Here is a 22405-nt window from a genome sequence, read left to right as displayed (position 1 = left end):
GGCCGGTATTTATGATGAGAATGTCCGCACCTGTGGTGACACTCGCCACCGAGCGGCTAGCAACCCCTCCTGGAGCAGAGCGCGAGTGTTTTATGGCGCGCAGATAGCCTCACGCACACCTTCCTTCTCCGGCAGCATTAGCTACAGCCAGGTGATATATGACGCGTATATTGCTCTTGGTGAACGGCGAACCGCCGCGAGCCACTCTATCCCCATACGATCCTATATCCTCGTCGTCGCTTATTTCTAGGATACCCATGCCACCGTGGTGCAAAGTTTTCGCGATGGAACCAGGGTAGAAAGGTTCGGAGAGCTTCAGCGAAACTTCTCCGGACCCTCGATTTCTCTGTCTCCCTTAAACAATTCCCCATTTCCATTTTCCTAAGATCTTCCTTACATTTTCTTAAGAATATCTACATCGTAGAGAAACATCGGTGTGAACTTGATTCACCCAGATTGCAGCAGCAACGTGAACCTCTCAGTGACGTCACAGCAAAGAGCCCATCCATCACTGTCACCCGAGAAAAGTCCTCGGCAGCGTCCTCCTTCGAGCAGAAAGAAACCTGTCTACCCTATTTTCCGTATCTCTGGTCATTTTCATACACACCTTAATCTCATTCTTCCGAGAAGGAAAACTTCACGTTTAGTTGCAAGTTCCGTGAAAGAAAAAAAGCACCCTCTTACAGTAGCCGGGATGGAAGAAAGTAATCAGGCTAGAGTTCCGCGTCGATGAATCACACTCGTGGTCCTTGTCGTAGGGTTCTCTGGTACATGTTGCAATTCGATTTCGTTGCGCCGGAGAGAACGAAGGATCTCTCTCTCGAGAGAGAGAGAAAGAGACGAAACGTTCGAGAGCAGGCACAAAGGAGGGAGCGAAGCGAGAACGTCGTTTTCCATCCGTTTCCACGGAGTATCAGCTCGCTGTACGCGCTTTAATCGCATTCGAACGCAATGTCGTGGAAAATTTCATTGGAACAGAGAGTCACGAGAGAGCGAGGAGGAGGAGGAGCAGGATCGTCGACCGCGGAGCGGGACGAAGCGTTAGAGGCGAGGATCGAAACAGAATGGATCCCGCTGTGACTTTGTCTCGACGTAGCGGGACCCCCAGCCGTGTTCCACAGCGCAGACATTTGCATATCCACCGAGCCGCCGTCCGCGACACTGCAATCGCGCGACGCGCACAGCTCGAATCTTTTTTTACGAGGCCGCGAATTATGGCGTTACGATACCGTGAGCGCGTACATGTCGCTGATAAATGTGTATCGCGACGCGTTGCTCCTTGCTCGCGCCCGCGATCGAGCTCGAGTGCTATCTCTCGTCCTCCTTTCGCACGGTCGCGGCTCTATTTTAGCCAGGAAGGATCGCCGTTTGTTGCTCCGTTTCGCAACCGTCGTTATCGCCGTGTCGAAACAGACGATTTCTTTTATGCGACGCGGATCGCGCTGGTACGACGAGCTGCTGGAAACGTCGCGGATTCCTCTATGTGGAAATTCTCGGGTAATTTATGGATCGGAGGTGGAAGTTTGAGGATCTCTTATTGGGTACCTCGCAACGGTGGGTTTTTTGCGAGAGGATTTATAGTGTAGCTTAGGTGTTGCTTTGAAAGATTGAATTTTCTGTACGTTTCGTTTCTTCTTTATAGTGGAATGTTTCAGTAAAATCTTTTTCCACTTGTTTTGAATTTCGAGTGAAATTTCTCATTTCTCTCCAGCAGGGAGAAATTGATAGATTTTTATGAATTGTCCGAGGAAGTTAGGAAATTATGGTGAAGTGCAAATTATGTCATCGCTCGATGATGAATTGGACAGGACGTCAACGAAAGGAAGGTTGGAAAGAAATTACTTCCAAACGATACTGACTGCAAAACGAAGCACGATAAGATACCATTTCCTCTCGGAAAGATTCGCAGACACAGAGAACCCTTTCGAGGCTTCTAGATCAGCAGTGACAACCGTCAATTGCGTCATCGCCAGCTCCGTTATCCCCGTTGATCGCATCTGGCGAAAATCTCGGCCGCGAGGGCGTGACACACGCGGGCCGTCTGCAAAAATGCCTTGGAACTGGTAATTCCAGACGCGTCGCGAGAGAGGAGTCCGTCGCGAGTGTTTCGTCATTATTCGAACCGCGTACCATTTGATGCCGTCGTTACACGCCGGAGCAATGAGACGCAAAGGTGTGGCCGGCCGCCAGTGGTGCGTGCACCGTCCATTTGTACACGCGCCGTTTCGTTTCGAGCTCGCTTGGTGGTATCGCGCCTTAACCCTTTCGTACCTCAATCAACACTTACACTCGTTTAATTGTAAACTGACCCGCGTAGCAAAATTTCCAGTAGCTCGGTGGAATTTGAAAAGGGTCGAAGAAGGGTTTCGAGCAACTCGCTGGAATTTAAAAGGGTTGAAACGATGAAAAAGCAGGAGGATATGTAAATAGAAGCGGAGGAAAAATTGTCTCAGGTGGTCAAAGGGTTAACAACCGCGGTGAACGCTTGTCACTTTCGTCTTTGTATCACGTTCTCTTCCGGAATGCGTCGTACGACGATCTTATAAATCCATATGGATGACGATGATGGACAAGCGAACGGAGAACCGTCGCGGAAATGAAAAACGCGGACCCGTGCGCGACACGCGAATAATAATTCCGCTGGATAAACGCGTGTGCAAGACGCAAGGCCGTTTAGAAAGTCTGAAATATGTACGGCCTGTTGGCTACCAGCGGAAATTGCCGAAGGATGATGCGTACGAGTCCTTTGTGTGGTTTCTCAAGGTAGAAACAAGGGACAGGAATTTGATCTCGTTCTAAGAATCGCCGAAACAACTATTACAGAGGACTTTAAAGAAAATTATCCGTTAAAATCACACCACTACCTACGTAGAATATCCTCCTCGGTAATTATCTTCCGCGGAAAAATTCAGTTATTCAGAATGGTTCAGATCGGTTTGTAATATTATAGATGAGAAGGTGTTGAATATCCTGTTGAAGAGGAAGCGGGAATTAATTAAACAGCAAACGACAGACAAAATGTAACATCTTCGTTTAAATTCCGCAGTTTCCGTTTCATCGCGAATTTTAATAGCAACAGGAAACGCGTTAGACGGGAGCGCAGGATGTGTCGTGTAGCTTCCCTCGCGCCTTCGAGCAAATAAACCGGCGCGGTGAAGTCTGAAAGAGGGGAGGAAGGGGGATGTGTCCTGGTCGAGTGGGCCGGGCCGGTGCATTTACATTTACAACGAGACTGATTGAATCTTGATTGAAAATCCACTTAATTAACGACGCGCGCCATTATGTTTATTGCCGGCGAAACTGGCCGTGCGTGGACACCCCCGTACTCTTTCTCTCTCTTCCTCTCTACTCTGCCTGCGTCCTGTTCACCAGCGGAGGGATCGGCTAAATGCTTGGCAAATACGCGACACGTCCAATCTTCCTTCGGAATTAATCGCGGAACCCTTCGCCAAGAAATCGCCACATCCGAGAAATTCACAAAATTACAAATCTCTCCCTATCGATATTCATTCCTAACAAAAAATTAAAAAAAAAAAAAAAACAAATTGATCGAAGATTAAAAAGATCGAAGAGACGCGTGTCGCGGTGGCGAGATAAATCTGGTCGCGAGTCGAGCGTCCCGCTATGGGAGCGGATTCTTTCAAGGTGCACCGGCCGCGTAAATATCGATCCGTCAATACCACCCAATGTGGTGAACGGCGACGGTGCGTCCTGGTCGCGATCCGCGATTCTCCACGATCGATCGGTCGATCGGATCCATCGATCGTGTGTTCAAGAGGAGAGAAGGTGAGGAGGGTGGGAGGTAGGGTAGGCCCTTGTGCCTGGTGCTGGTCGCACAATTTGCAGGATCGCTGGGTGCTGCCTCGTGCTCGCCCCCTCTCTCTCTCTCTCTCTCTCTGGCCAAGCGACCAACAGACTGGCCAGGAGCGCGCAAAAAATCGCTCGTTAATTGGGATCAAGACGTAACCCCTCGAGCACGCGGACGTATAGGGACATGGCGCGGTAGTTACACGTATCCCACAGGTACCCGGGACGGGTGCCTTCTGTGGATCACGCACACATCGGTTCTCGCGGCCGGTACGTAAGCGCCACGCTGCCACGGGAAATAACAAACGACGTGCGATCCTAATTAATTACTTGTCCGCTAATTACTGTAATTATATGTTGCCACACCCGCCCCGACCGCCCGTTCCTCTCCCCCTTCACCTCCCTTCGTTCTATCTCTCTGGCTGGATACGTTGAACAGCTACAGCATGAGCAGAGAGGGAGAGAGAGAGAGGGTTGGTGGAGGATTTGTAGCGGCGCGATGTTTATTTTCAGCCGGCCACTCGCGGTAAATCTGCTCGTAATTTCTCTCGCGTGTCTTCGCGCGTACGCGACTCGCCGTTTCGTCCTTTCACCTTTCCTCCCTCGATGGTGATATTACGCAGCGTGCCACGTAGACACGGAAGGTTGTCCAGTGTTCGGTGTAGTCGAGTGTGTCTGGTGGACGGGTGGTTCGCGGGGTTTAATCGAGTTTGGTGGCACGCTGTTGCGGGGAATTCTTTTGCAAGTTTCAGTGGAACGTTTGAATAGGTTGAATTCATAGATTCACAGTTTTTAGCGAAAGTTCTGATTAGTGTCTTTAATACCATTTAATCGTTTCGCCCGTGAAAGAGAGGAACGATTCACGGAAGCGCAAATAGACGCAAAGTCGGGAAAAATTTGGGCTCGGTAAATTGGCCCGTCGAGGAGCGCACGCGGCAAGAAATATGACAGGGGATCGGGGCCGATGATCGGAATAAAGGATCGAGGGCGGTTGCCCGAGCGACAGGTGACACCGGCAAAAAGCCACCGCCTTCCAGGATTACGAAAGAGAGGAGCCGGTGCGTTTCATACTTGGCCTGATGAGAGAGCGACCGATCTTGGACTGAGAAGCCGGAGGGATCGAGGAGGAGCTTGCGGTGAAAACAAGCCGGTCGAAGAAAACGTGAGACGCGATCGCGAGAGGGCAAAGAGGTAGAAAAAGAAAAGGAGCCGTCCGTGGCTTTGTCTCCAATTAACCGACCTCCAGCGACAAATTAGGTCGCGTCTGCTACGTGGCTATAACGACCGTCGCGGAGGAGCCTCTGCAGGACCATCCTTGGTCAGCTAGAGGAGAGGCACGACCTTGAAAGAATCCAGAGAATCGTCTGGTATGCTCGAAGGAATGTCCAGTTCACGGGGATGAACGTTTGTCCTTCGGTAACCAGCTTTCCTCGATTGAACGCGAAACGATCTCAGGATTCGTATTAGGCGCCAATCAAGAGTTGCAGAATTTCATGTTAACCCTTTCGCTACCGAATCATTTTTTCTCATTTTCCCAAATTTCTCAAGTGGAGTATACGCGTCTCGCTGTTCGCGAAAGGGTCAAATATAGGTAGCTCAGAAATGACACGAATAATCCTGAAAGTGTATAAAATCCTCTGGCAGAGAGAGCAAAGCTGGCACACATGGCTGGAGGAGTGTACGAAGAGAGCGTTGCTCAGAGAGATGGTAGCGCAAGCGAGAGAGGCCGAAGACCAGTCCAGGCAGACAGTGTGGCACGCAGAGTGGTATAGTTGCGGCATTAACCTCTCGGTGGTGTGTATGATTGGGCCGGCAGATGTCACTCGTTATGTAAATGCCCGAGTGTTTACGAGGAGACACCTCCGGTAACTAGCTCTCTCCACTCGCGGCTTCGTCGTAATGATGCGCTAGAAATGTCTTTTCGTCTTTTTGCCTGTCCTCCTGTTCCTCGTATTGCCTGTTCTTCTCCTTGTTCCACCGTAGCCACGGCGTTGCTCGTTCGCTCGTTCGTCAATATCCTTCGGCGAACCGGGGTCTGATTGCTTTTGCTCGGTTGGTCGCGGGGCAAAATAATCGGCAGTACATTTGACAGAGCCTCGATTCTATTGGACCTCGTAAGAGGTTCATTAAGTTTCCTTCCTCTCTCTCTCTCTCTCTCTCTCTCTCTCTCTCTCTCTCTCTCTCTCTCTCTCTCTCTCTCCTCTTCCCCCTTTTTGCCAACATTTCATAGTTCAAAGTGCCATTGCGAGAAGAGCGTTAGAGTTTTGTTTTTCGAGGACGCGCAAGTGTTGCTTTTGCTTCGATACCTCGGGGATGGGATAGAGGCTCGAAGGTGTTTATGTTCCTTCAACGATGAATATTGAGTAGGTGTATCTCTGCTTCTTTCTCTTGTTTTCTCGTTCGTCTCTCGAACGACGCAAGTGGATTTCGAATCTGTTGTTCGTAGAAGATCGTTTTTATCGCCGTTCGTGATGTTTCCTAATTGAAGCGCGAGGGGGAAGAAGAAGCGGGGAATCGCGATAGCTACACGAAGCTTCAATCATAGAAATGAACCTTCCATTTCGAGCGATTTTCCTCGTTGATACGATTATCGATGCTGGTTCACGTTTAACTCAGTTGGTCAATGGACTCGATCCATTTTCCGTCCGGTACGAAAATATAGAACGCGGCTCGTTCAATAAAGCATGCTTCCTGAAGTTAATCGAATAACTTGCTAACTCCGTTTCGCGCTTCTCGAAGGTTAAAATTAATCGTCTATTTATTACGGGTTAGACTTTCACTCGCGGAAAGGAATTTCATTAAGAGTTCAAATATCGGTCTGTGTGCTCGAAGAAACTCAATCTCCAATTTCCAAATTACCAATACTCCTGCTGCACTATAAGTAACCAATCGACAAACTCAAATTTCACAAATCGACACTGTCTAACAGCGTTATTAAACCTTCTCTTTTTTCTTTCTAACTAAATTAACGATCGATCCCCACGAAGAGACCCCACGTTAATTACCCAGAGTGGAGGCGATTCGAGCGTTTTCCACAGGCCGGTGGCAAGGTCGGCTCCCGACTGTCGCGAGATGGTATCTGCTCGATGACGCGGGCAACGATGATCGTTCCGTGGTCGGTATCTTGATCTTCAGGCTCCGGTTATTTCCAATTTTTCCTCCTGCCTCTCTTCCGACAGAGTATAGAACTCAACTTACAGCTAGAGAAGAGCACACTCCGCTACAATTATGGTTCCGCCGTAAAGGAAGTGAAACGTGGAGGAGAAAGAAAGAAAAGAGAAAGAAGAAAAAACCGGCTCTACCGGGTTTAATCGCCGGGTGGTGGTGGTGGTGGTAGCCGTAGGGAACAAATCAAAGCGAATTAACCCGTGTCAGGGAACAGCCAATAAACCACGAATTTTCAGATAACCACGGAATAGAAAGGCTTTTATTGGCGGTCGCGGGGCCGGGACCATAAATAAGGAACCTCGTTCCCCGCGTAAATAGTGTTTCTTCGTAATACAGAAGAGAGACACAGCGAGGTTGTTGAAACAGAAGAGGTCGGAGAAACCGGGAGGGAACGGTTGTTCGCTTTCGCGATATCTTCGCGCGGCGGTTCGTGAGTGCCACGCAACAAGAGGCCGGAGGATTTTGCGTCTAATTGCGTTAGATAGCGGCGGCCTTATTAATAACCTACGCGACGGAGGGATTATCCCCGCTAGGAAGATATCCAGGAACGAAGGAAACGAGTCCTGCTCGTGGCGTAGCCGCGTGAGCGCCGAGAGATAGTGGACACGGCATTTCACTTAATGATAACCCGTCTCCTTTTGCTCGCCTCCCCCGCACCCCAGCCGCGTCCTCCCATCGCTTTCTCGGCCTCGAGAGATCCGGAGGACCGCGAGAAGACCGGACTGACTCTTCTTCTTCGCTCCTCCACGTCGCGCGTCCGTCTGTCCTTGCTGTTATCATCCGCCCGATCTGAGCGGCGCGGTATCGAAGACCTTCTTGACGTTCCTTGGCAATTTTTTTCTAATATTAAGGTTTCGTTGGGTGTAGTTGGCGTGAAAGTTGTTTCAATGAAATTTCAATTGTAGTGGGTTTTTGTAGCTTCGAGTACTGTGACGTTAGTTGTGTTAGAGATTAAGTGTTGTAGTTTGAAATTTATTCTATTCCAGTTTTAAACTGTGTTCTCATATAAATATACGAAAGTGGCCTATGTCGTGCATATAGTTTGTCATTACGTAGCAAGGTATTTCACGAAACCCTTGCTCTTGTAATGTGAACCTATTTCTTTTTTTTTAGAAAAATGAGAAATTCGATTTAAAAAATTTTTAATATAAACAATTGTCATAATCGCCATAATTCCCCTAAATCCTAGGCTTCTCTGAGAGCTGAAAAAACAAAGTGAGTCTCCTGATGGCCCAGAAACCAGTACACACGGCATATTCACTCCAAACTGCCGCGAATTCTCCTAGATCCCGAACCTCCCGAGATTTCAAAAATCAAAGTGGGTCTCCGGATGGCCCAGAAAGCCGCGTGTTTCGCGAAACTCGTCGAGTTGACAGTGAAAAGCGGCGTTTCCCACGGTCAGGCCGGATAACATCTATCCGAGCAGAAAGCGAGGCGTGTCAGCGACTCGATCCTTTTTTTCTTTCCTTCTCTCCGCTCGTCTCTTTCCACGAAAGCCAAGGATCCTTTCGTTCTGGCCGCGGCAGGAGAGCCCAGCCGACATAACTCGATCCTGGAGGGGATTTGCATGCGCGTGTGAAATCGCCTCGGTATCTCGTTACACGACCACTCGTCGTCGTCTTCCTCGTCGTCGTCGTTGTAGCAGTGTCCGACGCCAGCCAGCCACGAGTCTCCGCGATGTGTACCGGCCCTTAAAGATCGTCGATGCAACATTGACAAACTAGGTATGCAAATACCTACTGCACATACCCGGGGTAACGGCCGGCGATCAAAAGTCATGTAATGGTATGGCCACCATCAAGGCGAATGGCCATGGCGTGGGTGTAGCGGAACGTCGGCGAGGATAAGAGTAGGATGGTTGTACAGCGAGAGCGAGATATCACGACCAACTCTCCGTACCACGAACACGTTGTTCCGGCTGAGGATCGTTTCGCGGCCACGTCAACGCGCGCACGCTCCGAAAGAATTTATCAAGTCGAATCCGGTGATCGATCCAACAGGACTCTTCTCTAGTCGTTACCAGTCTCCAGACTGGTATAATCGTTTCGGTTAGAAAGACAGTCTTACACGTGGAAACCTCGATACAAGTCGGTGCCATTATTTTGCATCGAGAGAAGACCCTCTACGAAGAAGCTTCTTTCCCTGAGAATTCATGAAAGCGTAGATCGAATGACAATCTTCATTGTGCCTTCTAATTCTTACCACTGGAGAAGCTGGTGAACCCGAGCAAGAGAGAGTGTGGCGAGTTGAGGAGGACGAGTCCTGGGACTCTAGGCGAGTTCGAGGCAGAAAGTAGCCGGTCGTAAAATTTCAGAGTCGCGGAAAAGATTCATCGAGATCGTTAGGGTGCTACGCCAGTCTCGTGGCTAATTGCCTCTTCAATCGTGCACCGGGTCTCTCTGGCTTCGATACGCCCGTTTCACCATCGTGGAATCCTCCTCGCGAGAAACAGAATAGAGAGAGAGAGAGAGAGAGGGTCTCCTCTTTCTCCGTTACCCGGTGTGTCTCTCCGTGTGTCGATCGTTCTTCGGTTCGTTACCAGGCGGCACGGCGCGACGGTGTTGGCGAAAAAACGGTCGCTCGTAAAACTACCAAATCGTAAAGAACGTCTCCGGGAATCATTAGTATACAACGTACAAGTATCCCCGCATAACTAAGCGGACGCCTCGTCGTCGTCGTCGCCACTCTAACGCGAGAGCTCGCGCGCCACTTACCCGTAGAGATAATAACGCGAAGAAGAAACTAGTCGCCTCCTTTCGATACTCCCTCGTGCCGGTTTTCCCCTTCTAGGAGCGGAGGCTGTCTGTTCTGGCCGTGGGCTCTCGATACGCGGATTCCTCGCGCTAAGAGCGGGTTAGCGCAAGCAGACGCGCGTGGAATGCCGGCAAAACCGTCGCGAGCGATGCAATCGCGCGCTCCTAACCCCGCTGTGCCGCGCAACAGGAATGAATCCTCGCGTGTAAATTCGGAGTATGCGAGGGATACTAGCGATCAGCTTGGTATTTTCGCGCTAACGCCGCTATAATTGATTTCTTATTTACCGCGGGTAAGAGTTCCCGGAAGCCGCGAGGCTGCCACCGCGAGACACACCGCTGCGCGTTCTCGCGAATCAGAGGAGAGGATTCGTGGATCGTCGTTCCGTTCGCTCGAAAGAATTCGCGGTAATTTGCGACTTCTTGTGGTGTTAAGGGAACGACTGGAGTTTTCTCAACTATGGTTGCCAACTGCTGTTGGTAGTAAACTTCGAAATTGCTGGATTTCGTGCTGATTTCAGCTTATCAATCTTCAGTTCATATCGATGATAACGATAATGTCATTTTCCACGATCAAAATCATTCCACGGTTATAAAAATACAGCGCTGTGCAGGAAAAAGTGGGTTCTACGGAGGAAAAGAATTCAGATGATCTAGAAAACATTAAAAAAACAAAATAAGCTCGGGAGGGACAATGCACCCTATTCCTAAAGAAAGCGGAGATTCTTCAGGTGCAAAACACTGCATTTGCAAATTTCACGTTTTTCCTTAAAATTTCTTTTCTACTGTTTTAAACACCACCGATTCTATTCCATCTCACTTAGTTGACAATTAGTATTTCAAAAGTGAAATTGAGCGTTAAACTCCGCTCGCGATCTCGTTCTCCGGCCCAGATATTAGCACAAGAATACTTAGAAAAAGGGAAAAAAGAAGAAACTGAAAAAATTGTCTAAATTACAAACATGAAATCCTCATGTGAGACGCGTATGGCGGTTCGAGGCTTCCGTGCGAAGCGGGGAGAGGTGGAGGCGGCGAGAGCCAGCCGGCGTGTTGCATATTTTACATTCTGCTGACGTTCGCGCCGGACACAGTTCGTTCTCGTACACGCGGAGTGTCGGCAAAAAGTATGGTGGTTCCGAGGCGAACGGCAGGACCAGGGCCCCGCAGCCGGGTCACCAGTTTTCTACTTTTTTGCCACGGCGGCGGCGCGGCCGTGGTTGCGGCTCTGCGGCGCTCGGTATGCGAGCCAGGACATCTTTTGACCCGCGAGGACCTCGTGCCTAATTTGTGATTCCGTTCGTCTCTGGACGCATGGTGGCTCCGTTCTTCTTTTGCCTTACAGTCACTGGCTTCTAGTTCGCCAGAAGCCATCGTCGTCTCTGGTTTCCGCAAATTTTTCGGTCAAAGGCAATTTTGGTGGAAAATATGAAACGTCTTTCTTTCGTAGCTTTAGGAAGTATCAAGTCGTGTATTTATGAAATCATTCGCAAAATGATCTTAGTGATTACTATTCGAGCTGTGATTAGTTTGATTTTGGGAAGTTCCGAGTTATCTCGAGTTAATTCCTTTTCTGACAGAAACGTCTTTAAGAAGTATTAGATTATGCAGTATGAAATCATTCGCAAATTGATCTGTGCAATCACTATTCGAGCAGTATTATTATTTCGTGTTAACTTCTCGTTGAATTACCGTTAACCCTCTACTCTGATTTTCCTTCGTTCTCGAGAAGAAAAATTACGGTTAATTACAATTTTACATCTTGCTGGAAGAGGCAAGAGTAAATACAGAAAAATTGGCCGGCAATGTAATAGTGCAACAAGTACAGCAATAAAGAAACAGAAGGAGACTATAAAATACAGACAAATGGATACGTAACTTCCCAGTGACACGGCGTCATAGAGGGTTAAGGTATCCAAGAGTTAGTATTAGGCGCCATTTAAGACGAATGCAACATTTCATACTGCGCGACCTAATACTTCTCGTTCACGATGAATCGAGGTTAATTCCAAAGTTTAATATAATTTCTGAGAAGCACGTATGTGTTAAAATTAACCCTAAAGATCCAAAATTTTGTTTAAACTTTCTGAACCTATTTTTTGAAACTTTGTTATTCAACGATTAAACGAATCATCTACCTTATTGATTTATTTCTGTTTAAACGAAATTCGATGAATCCTTGAAATTTGAAACGAAGCCCGGCAACAGCTTGTGGATTCTAGGGTTAATAGAAGGAGGAGCCAGAATCGTAGCAAAAAGCCAAGTGACTCGGTCGAATTGAAGGAATTGAGAGAGTGAAACAGCGCTTCCAGTTAATTTATGAAATTAATAATGAGAATGCTGCATCGTGTTATGTAACGCGAATGGATACGTGGCTCGGCTTAATTAGTAGTTACAGTCGATTACAACGTCTTGACGACCGGTCGCCCAGCTTCTTCCCCGGCAATTCCTCGGAGAACGTTCCGCCGGCGCAAGAACTGTCGGCGCTAAATTGGAAAAGATAATAAAACGAGTTTAAGCAGCCTCTCCTCTCGCGGCGATTTTTCCTCCGTTTTGTCCGGTGAAATAGACTCTGGAATTAGAATCGAATCCTCTTCGTCTCTACCCTTCGTAATCTTTCGTTTACGCCACACCAAAAATTCCGCGTTAATTACTTTCTCCACCGTACGGTACTCGATCTTTCAACGTCCTTTCGATATTCCACTCGTGACTAATCCAACGTAAATTCGAACCGTACAATCACACGAAGATCCATCGCGCAGAAACGCTATTTCAATTTCTTTTTTAAAGTAAATCATATCAAAATTATATTACTCACAGAAATATTCACACATTAAGAATAAGTTTGACTTTTCAGCGATGTATCTTGGTTAATTATAAAAGGATCAGGTTAATGCTTTTTTAATACGAAACATCGTTTATTATGATTTAGATATCGTTACTTTAATGCATTCTTCCATATGACATTTTGATACAAGTTAATCATAATTACGTTCAATTACTGTTACAAAAATATTCAGACACGTTATTACTCATCTTCTCGATGTTAATATTAACCCCTTAACGCACAGTTTTTTTGAAAAAAACCGGCCAAAAAAAATCAATTTTTTTAATGTAAAAAAAACAAACTTTAGAACATTGTTTTGGCAAAAAAATAAAAAAAAGGTTTCCATTTGTTATCACTCCTGATTCAACTTTTCTTTTAGTGGACAATTTCGATATACTGCGCTTTTGTTCCATGGAAAAAGGCTATATTTTATTTTCGAATAAATAAGTATTATAGCTTACAATCCTATGTAAATGATAAATATCAATAACACGATTCTTTTTCTTAGCTTTCACATTGTTATTTTCAATTCTCGAATATATTCGAGTGTGAAAAATTATAGCAGCATCAAATACAACGCCGCTCGAATTATCTCGAGTGTGCACAGTTTGGCCTGTTTAGCGCGCTCGAATTAACTCGAGCGTGCAAGTTAAGGGGTTAATACTAACTGTTGAAGCAAAATTGTTTATGAGTACTGCGTGGAAAAATCGACATCCTAGAATATTGGTAGGTTTATGACACGTCCGATAAATATGGTTTGGGGATGCCTGCGAACACCCCAGGTATAAAAGTGCACACTGTCACCACGCTCCGTAAGCAGTTCTAATTGTGCGCCCGTCTTGTCTACATCTGCCTGAACATCTTCTAAAGTATAATTATTTATCATACTCCACACGAGTAATTTATTTAATATAACCCCTCAACACTTCTACCTTCGTCATATCTGCTCCTCAGCGTCCGAAATATTTCTTCCACCAACTGTACCCGAGTTCATGGCCGCGCAAACTGTTATATTTCTATCGCTGAAAAATACCCGCAGTTTATCCTTTTCACAATGTTTTGCCAGTGTGTGCACCAAGTAGTCGATCGTCCCGAAACCTTTAAAAATTCCCTTTTTGCTATATATATATATATGTATCGTTCGGTCGAGTATCGTGCTCGGTATCAAGACATCCGTCTGATCCACGTTGATCGCGTTCCACGATCGTTGGATGATCGAGTCAGAGGGGAGAAGCTGGTCCGTGAAATGTCGGTGGCCAGGCCAGGCCAGGCCGGTCCGAAAATTTTATTTAATATGAAATAAAACGCATTCCCGCGTGCTGTGCGTGCCAACGACGGCGGAGAGGGCATCGACGCGGCCGCATCCTCTCGCGGCCATTGTGTTTCTCCTGTTTGCCGGGCTCTCTCGGACGTAAGTATCCACGGATCGTCGCTGGTTCTCAACTTCGTTCGTTCCTCCCTCGTTTTTCCCGCCTTCTGCTTCCGCCACGTGAAAAATACCGCGAGAATTGTAATAGCGGCCGCCGCGAGTCGTGACAGCGGCCGCGGAATTACGTGCACGCAAACCTCTCCGTGCGCACCTGTCGTGCGCCAAACTTCTCCAGAGCCTGGAGCGTCGCGTTTTCGAACCGTTATTTTGCCAATGAAATTTCAAATTGCTCGGCGAAAGGGTTGAAAAGAGAAAAATTCGCGTGTTTTTATTTTTTTTTTTTTGTTTTTCTTTCCTTCTACGCGACGTTTCGTTGAATATGGAAACGTTTAGTGTTGGTCGGAGAAGGTAAGAGGTTCGAGTAGAGACTGCCAGTGAAAATATCAAGTACGTAAGTACGCGTTTCAAGTTCTTGCACAACAACGTGCGTCATACGGAAAATTCAATTACGCCGATCTTGCGACATATAAGACTTGTAATATTCATACACCGATGACTATTCATGCGCGGTTAATTTTCTCTATCTCGGGCCTCGTAACACCGAACACTTCTTGCTTGTTCACAGCCATCTTTTGTATCGTTCCCGTCGTATTTTCTTCTGTGCCTACTTCCACGGGCGAATAAGTACTCCGCTGTTTCTTGTCGAATTGTTTCAGAGCGAACGGCACTTCGATAAGCGGGTACAAATTAGCTTTTCAAGTGTATTGAAAAAATTGTTAATTTAAGTGGCGAATAGTGAACGGTGAATTTCGCAATTTATTCAAGCGAATGTCACTTTTGCGAATTATCTTCCCCAAGTGTATTAAAAAAGATTGCAATTTCAACGCTGAATTTCACGGTGAAATAATTCTCACAAATTACCTGAACTACCTCTTCACGCGTGTGAATTAAAATAAATAGTAAATTACCTATACACTCGATAATTACAATTTCGAACAGTTCTTCCTGACGGCGAATTTCAGTTGTAAAAAAAAAAAAAAATGCACGGTCAGATTCCGATTATTCATTCAGAGAACCCCTGTACGGTTGACGTTTCTTCGCGAGACCCGTGCACCGGCATAAAACGTATACGCGTTGCGTATCTCCGAGAGGAGGACACTGTCGCCACCGGCAAAAACACTATTGAGTTAATCAACTAATTTATAATTAAAATTCCACGCTGCGAGCCGGCGGGAGTCTCCAGTCGCCGCTGTCTCGCAGCTCGACAAGCAAGAAGCGAGAGTCTACCAGTGGCCGGTGGTAGTGGTTTCGCGGTAATCGCCGTCAAATTCATAGAACACCAATTAGCCGCTCATCGACGCTCCGGAGACGCCCTCCTCTTGGTTTGGTTCGTTGCCTCTGCCCGGTCCAGACCGACACGAAAAAGTCGACCTAGTTTCGATGCTCGAGTTTAGACTCGTTCCGACTAGTGGTTCATCCGGTTCCATCTCGTCTTCTGATTCCGACGATTTCACGAACCAAATTGTCGAACGGTGGACGCTTTTCGAGGAAGACTTTAAGTCGGGTATATGTGTGTATATATAGGGTGAGCCTAGTAACGTGATCGTGCTTTAAATTGTTTTCTTATTGTTAGTGGACTGATAGATTTTCTTTTTTAATTTTGTAACGGTGTTTGACACTTACACTATTCCAAGCATAGTATTATATTGTACTCTATTATTATTATTAATTTTAGTTATAATTTAGGTTGCCATGATTTTCGAAATTTTTAGTCGACGATGTTCGTTTTACTTTAATTATTCTAAAGATTTGAGGCCCTCCAGTCACAGGTGACCAACGTGGCAGTGAATTTGTTAAAGATTTTTTTTTTAATTTTCTAGATTAAATCTATCATTTTTTTACGTAAGCAGATATGTTTCTTCTCTATCTGAGGTTTATCTATGGAAAAAGCGAAGGTAACCTTCAGTGAAGTATGCTGTAATCATCTTAAAGGCCTCTTTGAAGCATACTACGCGAAATAAATGACACTTCGATCGATCCCCTAACAACGGGATAATTTAACGTGATCACGTTACGCGGTTCACCCTGTATAATCGAGCAGCGAACAACAGAATACTCGTAGAACGTTGATTCGTACAGCGGCAATCTCGATATGAATTTATAATTTTCAAACGCCGACTGAAATTACAATTTTCTTCCCGTCTGTTTCGAAGTGAAGTCAGAAATATTTCTCGTACACGCAAGGGTCAACTATGTTTGCCAACGATTCTTCCGTTGGATAATCGTTGACATTAATAGAACGAATCCTCAGCTTCTTCGAAGATCCTCTATAACCCGAGAGAAAGTAGGCTCTTCGACTTGTCGATTTACATCAGCGTCATAAAGTAGGTTCAGCGTTGATTTGAAAAATACGAGAAGCTGTTGGGGGCATTTAAAAGAGCGGAGAAGAGGCAACGAAGCAGCGACACGATGGGAGATGAACGCTTCTGGAGTCCTTGTCACTTGTCATGGTCCGACGAACACACTGGCTGGATCGCATTAATTACGCGCATTAGAGCCTCCAGTTTTCCTCCTGACGATCTAGCGCCACCCACATAGATCCTCGGGACTCTTATTGCTTCGCTGCTATTAGTATTTTTAACCCTTTCACCACGACGGACTCGTAAATGCGGTCACAGTAAACTCGTGTGCTTTTAATAAGTATTGAGACACTTGATAAGAGGCACTCACTTTGACGACAAAATCGAATATAATAATGCTTATGAACGGCGGTGCATATTTGAGAGAAATTTAGACTTAGTTCAACCCTTTTACTACTGGCCTAAGGTGAATTAATTAAAAACATTTCTGCATATTTAGATAAAATTTTCGACGGCTACTGGGCTACTGGGTACATGACTCGAATGGGTCCCTTGGGATCGAAGGGGTTGAGAAAAAAAATTGACCTATATAGACAAAGGGCTAACTTTCGATATCCGAAAGAAAAATTTCACTCTCTCAGAAAATAACATCGAAGGAAACCTTCTAAAAAGTGGCCCCCGCGCGGAAAAGCAGAGGGAAATTTCGGTTCCCCACACAGTTGGAAGCTGCGATGGAAAAGGGAGAAACCGAGAGAGACAGACGTATCGAGGCTGGTTGTACAGGGAGGCGTCGGGCCTCGAACGGGCATAACGAGTTTTTGCCGTTGGAAATTTGTTAAGGGGAATGTAAAGAGAATAAGTGGCGATTCCCTTTCTCCCGTCCCTTCGTGTCCCGACCGGCTGGTTCCCGTGGCGTATATAGGAGTCGCTTAGCCAGCCGGTCGCGGCTGACTCGGTTGATTGACTCCCGGGAATTGGAGGCACGGGATACCAGAAACGAGCGGCGCTAGCTTAGCGAGACTTAAAAAGGAACTGGAGCCCGTGGCTCGCGTTTGTCTTTTTGCGATCGCGGCGACCCCCTTTAAGCGCGCGCGGATCGACGTGCTCGCGTTTCACGGTGTCTTTCGGTGTCCCTCAGAAACGATCCGACCGACGATCGCCAACCGGCTGCCTGGCTGGCTGGCTGGCCTCTGCTTTTCCTCTTGCTGCCGGCGAACCCACGTCCCATGGATATCTTTGGCTTCGTGCCTGACTACTCTAGCTGGGCTCCTCTCTCGCGTCTCTTCTCTCTAACCTCTCTCCTCGATCCATGGGAACCGATCTCGTCCAGTTCCCCCGCACGAACAATCCCATTCAAATTCCACTCGCGATCATCGTGGAAAACGCATCGAGAGTTTATGTCCGTTAATTCGACGGTGCTCCCGTGAAATGTTGATAAATTTCGACACAGTTCGATTACCGGTGCGAATCTCCTGTTTAATTGGAGCAATTAATCGGCGCCTCGATGTTGGTATCCAACGTGGTTGAAAGTGTGTTTGATATAGCTGGTGGCTCGTATAACAGTACGTCGAAGTGAGACGTTAAGTGCGGCTCGTACGTTTTCTCCGGGACTCACAAATTCCCATTAGGCGCGATCCCTGATTCTTCGAGGCGGTGTTAAACGGCCCCGGCTGGTTTTTCGTACGGCATCGAGGCGTGTTGGATTCGGCGGATTCCAGTCTCTCTCCCGGCCATTGTCACCGTTCGTCCATATTAGCGGCGGCCCCCACGTTCGGGAGGGGCCGCGGAGATTAATTAGGGACGATGTTTTAGCGGCAAAAATGAGACGGGGCAAGAAGCGACGCACCATCAACAGCCGCCTGGACTCGCGCTAACTAACCGGCGAACGCCGACGATCGGACCGTTCAGAAACAGAGGGAACGAGAGAGACAGGGAACAGCCTCTCGTCACCCCCAGCGGCAAGAACGTGCTACAAATTAAGCCCAGATCGGCAGAAACCATCTCGAAAATTCGGCCAGCTTGTTCCTGCCTCGTTCGTCGTTCTCTTCTTTCGCTCGGGCCCGCTGCAAAAGAGCTGCGTCGAGACAGCGAGAAAGCGCGACCCCTCCGCGCTGGAATTCCGTACGCGAGATCGAACCGCGCGATTCGAACCTTTAATTGGCCCTTATCGGCCGCGTATCCGTCGCGAAAAATGTCCTGCCGCGGTTTTGATGGCTGCTCTCGACTGCCTCGATGATTGCACGACTGAGAGGGTTTCTCCTTGGGACACGATTCGAATTCATTTCTCGGTGTATTCTTTCTTCCCCGAGCGGAAGATTCTTTGTGAAAAAACAATTCTACCGACGTTATTAACCCTTTCGAATTATTTCATATTCCCAAAAGAACACCGTATCTGTTTTGACTACGAAATTTCACCGAAGATCGTTAAATTACGAAAGGATGAGAAACTTCGGTGACAATTTTACGATCGCGCGTGCGTCACACGGCGACAGAGGTGTGTTGGTAAATTTGAAAATCTCGATTCGTCGCGGTGAATATAGGAGAAAGAAGAGAAGAAGAAAGAAGCGTGTACCGGGAGATCGACCTCGTTCAACGATTTCGACGGCGATTTCGAAACGGTCGGTCAGAGACGATCCATGAATACGTCGGTGGACGTCGCGGCGCTCAAACGAGGGGGGCCTCTTTTGGCAGCGTCGGAACGATTACCGGTGGATTTATCGCGCTCGTTCCGTGTCATCGTGTCATTCATCGCGCGGACTATTCGGATCCTCGCGTCGTTTTATAGACGCGCCGCCAATTTTCACCCCCGACCTGTCTCCATAACTTTCGGCTATATTTAAGACACCCGTGTGTGTTCCGCGCACTTTACGTTTACACCCTGTCTGGTACCCGATGCTTCTCCACCGAATTATCCGGCGACGCGGTGGAATTCTCTCTGTTACCGTACGTTCGGTAGTAATTTCATTAATTAGCCGGCAATTTTAATAGGTCCGCTTTAAGAGCGAGCTGGAATTTTTACACTTCATAGTCTGTTTCACAAAGGATAATAGACCGTAAGGACATTCCACTTGTGTACACAGCGAGGAATGTTAATTAATAATCGATAACTTAGTAGCGGGCTATTTTTGCTTCCCCGCTAGGTATCGCATAGGATCAGTTACCAGGTGATAGGATCGAAGAACAATCTTAATTTAAACTGCGATATACCTTGCAGTACGAGTCTCATAAATACTCCATGCGACCCAGACCCAGATCAAACCGCAATTCTCATATCACAGTGTACTTACTATCACTTGATAATTCAAAGTCTTAAACTGTCTTAATAGAGTCTTAAACTGTCCTATCTAAAATGTCGTATCTATTTTTCATTTTTCAAGGTTCTTTGAAATATTTCGAGCTCCACGTGCGTTTCACCTTTAACCCTTTCACGACCAATAAAACAAATCCTTAAGAAAGGATCATCGATGACCCACGCACCGTAGAATAGTTCTCAATTCTCTAGATGCCCTACGTGGCTGTAATGAAAAATCCCTTTAAATTACCGCGGTATTCGACGCGTTAATCTAAGAAGAGCAGCTAAATCTTTATGAAAAATCCCCTTTCTAGTCGTCTGTCGGAAAAATCCGCAGCGTGGATAAGTGAGAAAAGAAAATGGAGTTGGTATCGCGGAGGATCGTGGCGGCGGAGCATCAACAGGAAGCGGTCGCCGGCGCCTTTATCGATCGATTCGCCGTGTCGATCGGCAGCCAAGGCGCTAATGGGTTAGTCAGCTCGAACACGACTCGAGGCGCACGGTTCCGTTGGCGCGAGCGAACCAGGCGGGGCGTAGAGGCCGCGAAAAATCTCCACGGTGTTTCTTTCTCTTTCTCTCGAGTACCACCGCTGCAACATATGTAAATGACGCCGCGAGAAAGAGAGAGAGAGTGTGTGTGCAACGATCCCGAGGCAGAACGCACACGGCTCCGTTCTCTCGCGTGTTCTCCCGGACCCGTTTCACGACGGCTATCTCACGCGGAGACACCGAGTCGCGCCTAGGAATAATAAATAGAGATAGACGAACGTAGATAGCCGAGGAACGGGGGACGGGGAGGCCGCGTGTCCTGCCCACGCAGAGATTATCTCGAGGAATTATGAGTGACCGCTCAGGCTTCTAGGTTATGTAAAGCCGACACGGCTATCGACGCCGCTCGTCCGTGAAATGGGCGACGGTTCTGGATCCACGTCGTTAACGGCTGATCGTTCAGCTGTGCTCGTTTCATTAGTGGAAAAATTCGGATGCTTGGGGGATTTTTACTCGAGGGGTGAAAGGTCGAAGGTCAAGTTCCTGAAGCGACAAGGAAGGTTGCACCTGGAAGGAATGAAAAAGGGTGTAGATCGTTCGTATAGATCTTCAATTTTCGAGCTTACGTTTGTAGAATATGATCGACAAGGGACAATCAAATTTTGTATTCTTTTTAACTGCTGATATTCATGTTTAGGGGTTGAAATCGTCTCATAGTGAAAATGAAATCGTGGAAACTTGCAATACTACGAGAATCAAATCTAGTTTCCTTTACGAGCAATCTTTCTTATAAAATTGTACGTCAATCCCTACAGTCCGGAATTTTAATATAGATCTCTTTCTAAAGATCGTATTCCATCGTCGACACATTAAACGTCTCCCTTTGCTCCGTCAATCATCTGTCAGCAGCTCGAGCGGTTACGATCTTTCTGTATTCCTTTTAATCGGCATAATTCATGGGATCATTGGCGATTTCTCACTAGCCAGGCTGAACGTGTAACAATAGGAAAGAAGCTGTGTGCACCGCGCGACGTCAGTCGTCCGTGAAAACACGCCGTTCTCGCGGCGACGCCGTGTTAAACACGTATTATACCGTTCTCCTCTAAAGTGGTCGCGCTTATTTTGTAATTGTCTGGTATCGGCGGTGGCGATCACAGTGATCGTCGATCGAGCACTCTCGACCGTGTGTCTATGTATGTTGGCTAATCGCCGGGAATTGTTTCCGCGACTAAAACCACTTCGAAGCTCCCACGAATCGCTTCATTACTCCACGTTGTGGCGTCTCGCGCAATTCTTCTCCCTCCGTTTTGTTTCAACTCCGTTCAAAGAACGTTCCCTCTTCTTCTTCTTTCACGTTTGCGCTCCGGTTGTTCGGTTTTATCGTTGCTGGAAAAACAGGCGAATCGACGGGCTCGTCTTTCGTCGTACGTTTCAATTAGACGCGACAAAAGGTGATCCGCGGAGAAACGGATTTTCACATTTTTACAGAACTGGTGGTAAAGGGAACGACGACGGCCAGGCCGGGGTAATTGCGACTTTCATCCTCGCGCGGCGAACCGTTCGAGAAGAATGCCATTCGCGCTCTTAATTCCCTTTTGCACGGGCCCACGGAAAGTGAGTTTTTCGTCCTGAAACGCTCTTTAGCGCCGAGATGCAATTAGCCCGGAATTAGCCGTGCATTCTCCCCGGTTTCTCTCCTCTCTCTCTCTCTCTCTGTCTTCCTCTTCTTCTTCTTCTTCTTTGCGCATAATGCCACTCGACGAATGGCTTCTCTTACCCGGTGGCAGCGATCAAGAAAGGGAGAACTGGAAGATCAACGTTGAAAATGTAAAGTAAAGTGACACCTGTTAGAGAGGCGGTAATATGTTTTAAATTAAAATAAGAAAGACCGACGTACGACGTATCGGTGAAAAAAAAAAGTAGTTGATAAAATAATCTGATTTGAAGGAAATACAGTAAAATTCGACTAAAGCTTCTCCCTTTCTTTTGTTTCAGACGTCACGGGTAAGTGGACAAGCGAATTCTTTCTCCCCTCGTAGCTTTCCTTCTTCTTCTTTTTTTTTTCTCTCTTTCGTTCTTAGAGTTGTCCGGTTGGTCTAGAGCAACCGGTGGATCGTCGGTAAGCTCGACACGATCCAGTCCCGATCCTTTCGGCGCGCGCGGAAATCCCTTCGCGCAGCAATTGCCGCGCACGCACTTTAATGATCGTAATTAACGAAGCAGTTCGTTACACTTGTAAACTCCCGCGTCTCGGCCGGTTAAGGCGGTTTTCATGCCGCGTGCACGGGGCCCCGTTCGAGAAAACTCGTCCGCCAAACGATTTAATCGCCGTCTCACCGATCC

General features: G+C 47.2%; 1 protein-coding gene across 1 annotated transcript in view; it reads left to right on the top strand.

Moving 5' to 3' along the window:
• The window catches only part of LOC108573951 (homeobox protein homothorax), a 506295-nt gene that overhangs the window by 193619 nt on the left and 290271 nt on the right, over nucleotides 1–22405 (top strand). Inside the window, exon 9 of the mRNA XM_017936443.1 lies at nucleotides 22058–22066. Within this exon, the coding sequence (XP_017791932.1) occupies nucleotides 22058–22066 (9 nt within the window). The remainder of the gene's footprint in view (nucleotides 1–22057; nucleotides 22067–22405) is intronic.

This window comes from Habropoda laboriosa, unplaced genomic scaffold (assembly GCF_001263275.1).
Source record: "Habropoda laboriosa isolate 0110345459 unplaced genomic scaffold, ASM126327v1 scaffold156, whole genome shotgun sequence".
In the NCBI taxonomy this organism is placed as follows: Eukaryota; Metazoa; Arthropoda; class Insecta; order Hymenoptera; family Apidae; genus Habropoda; species Habropoda laboriosa.
This window is presented reverse-complemented; position numbering and strand designations above follow the sequence as displayed.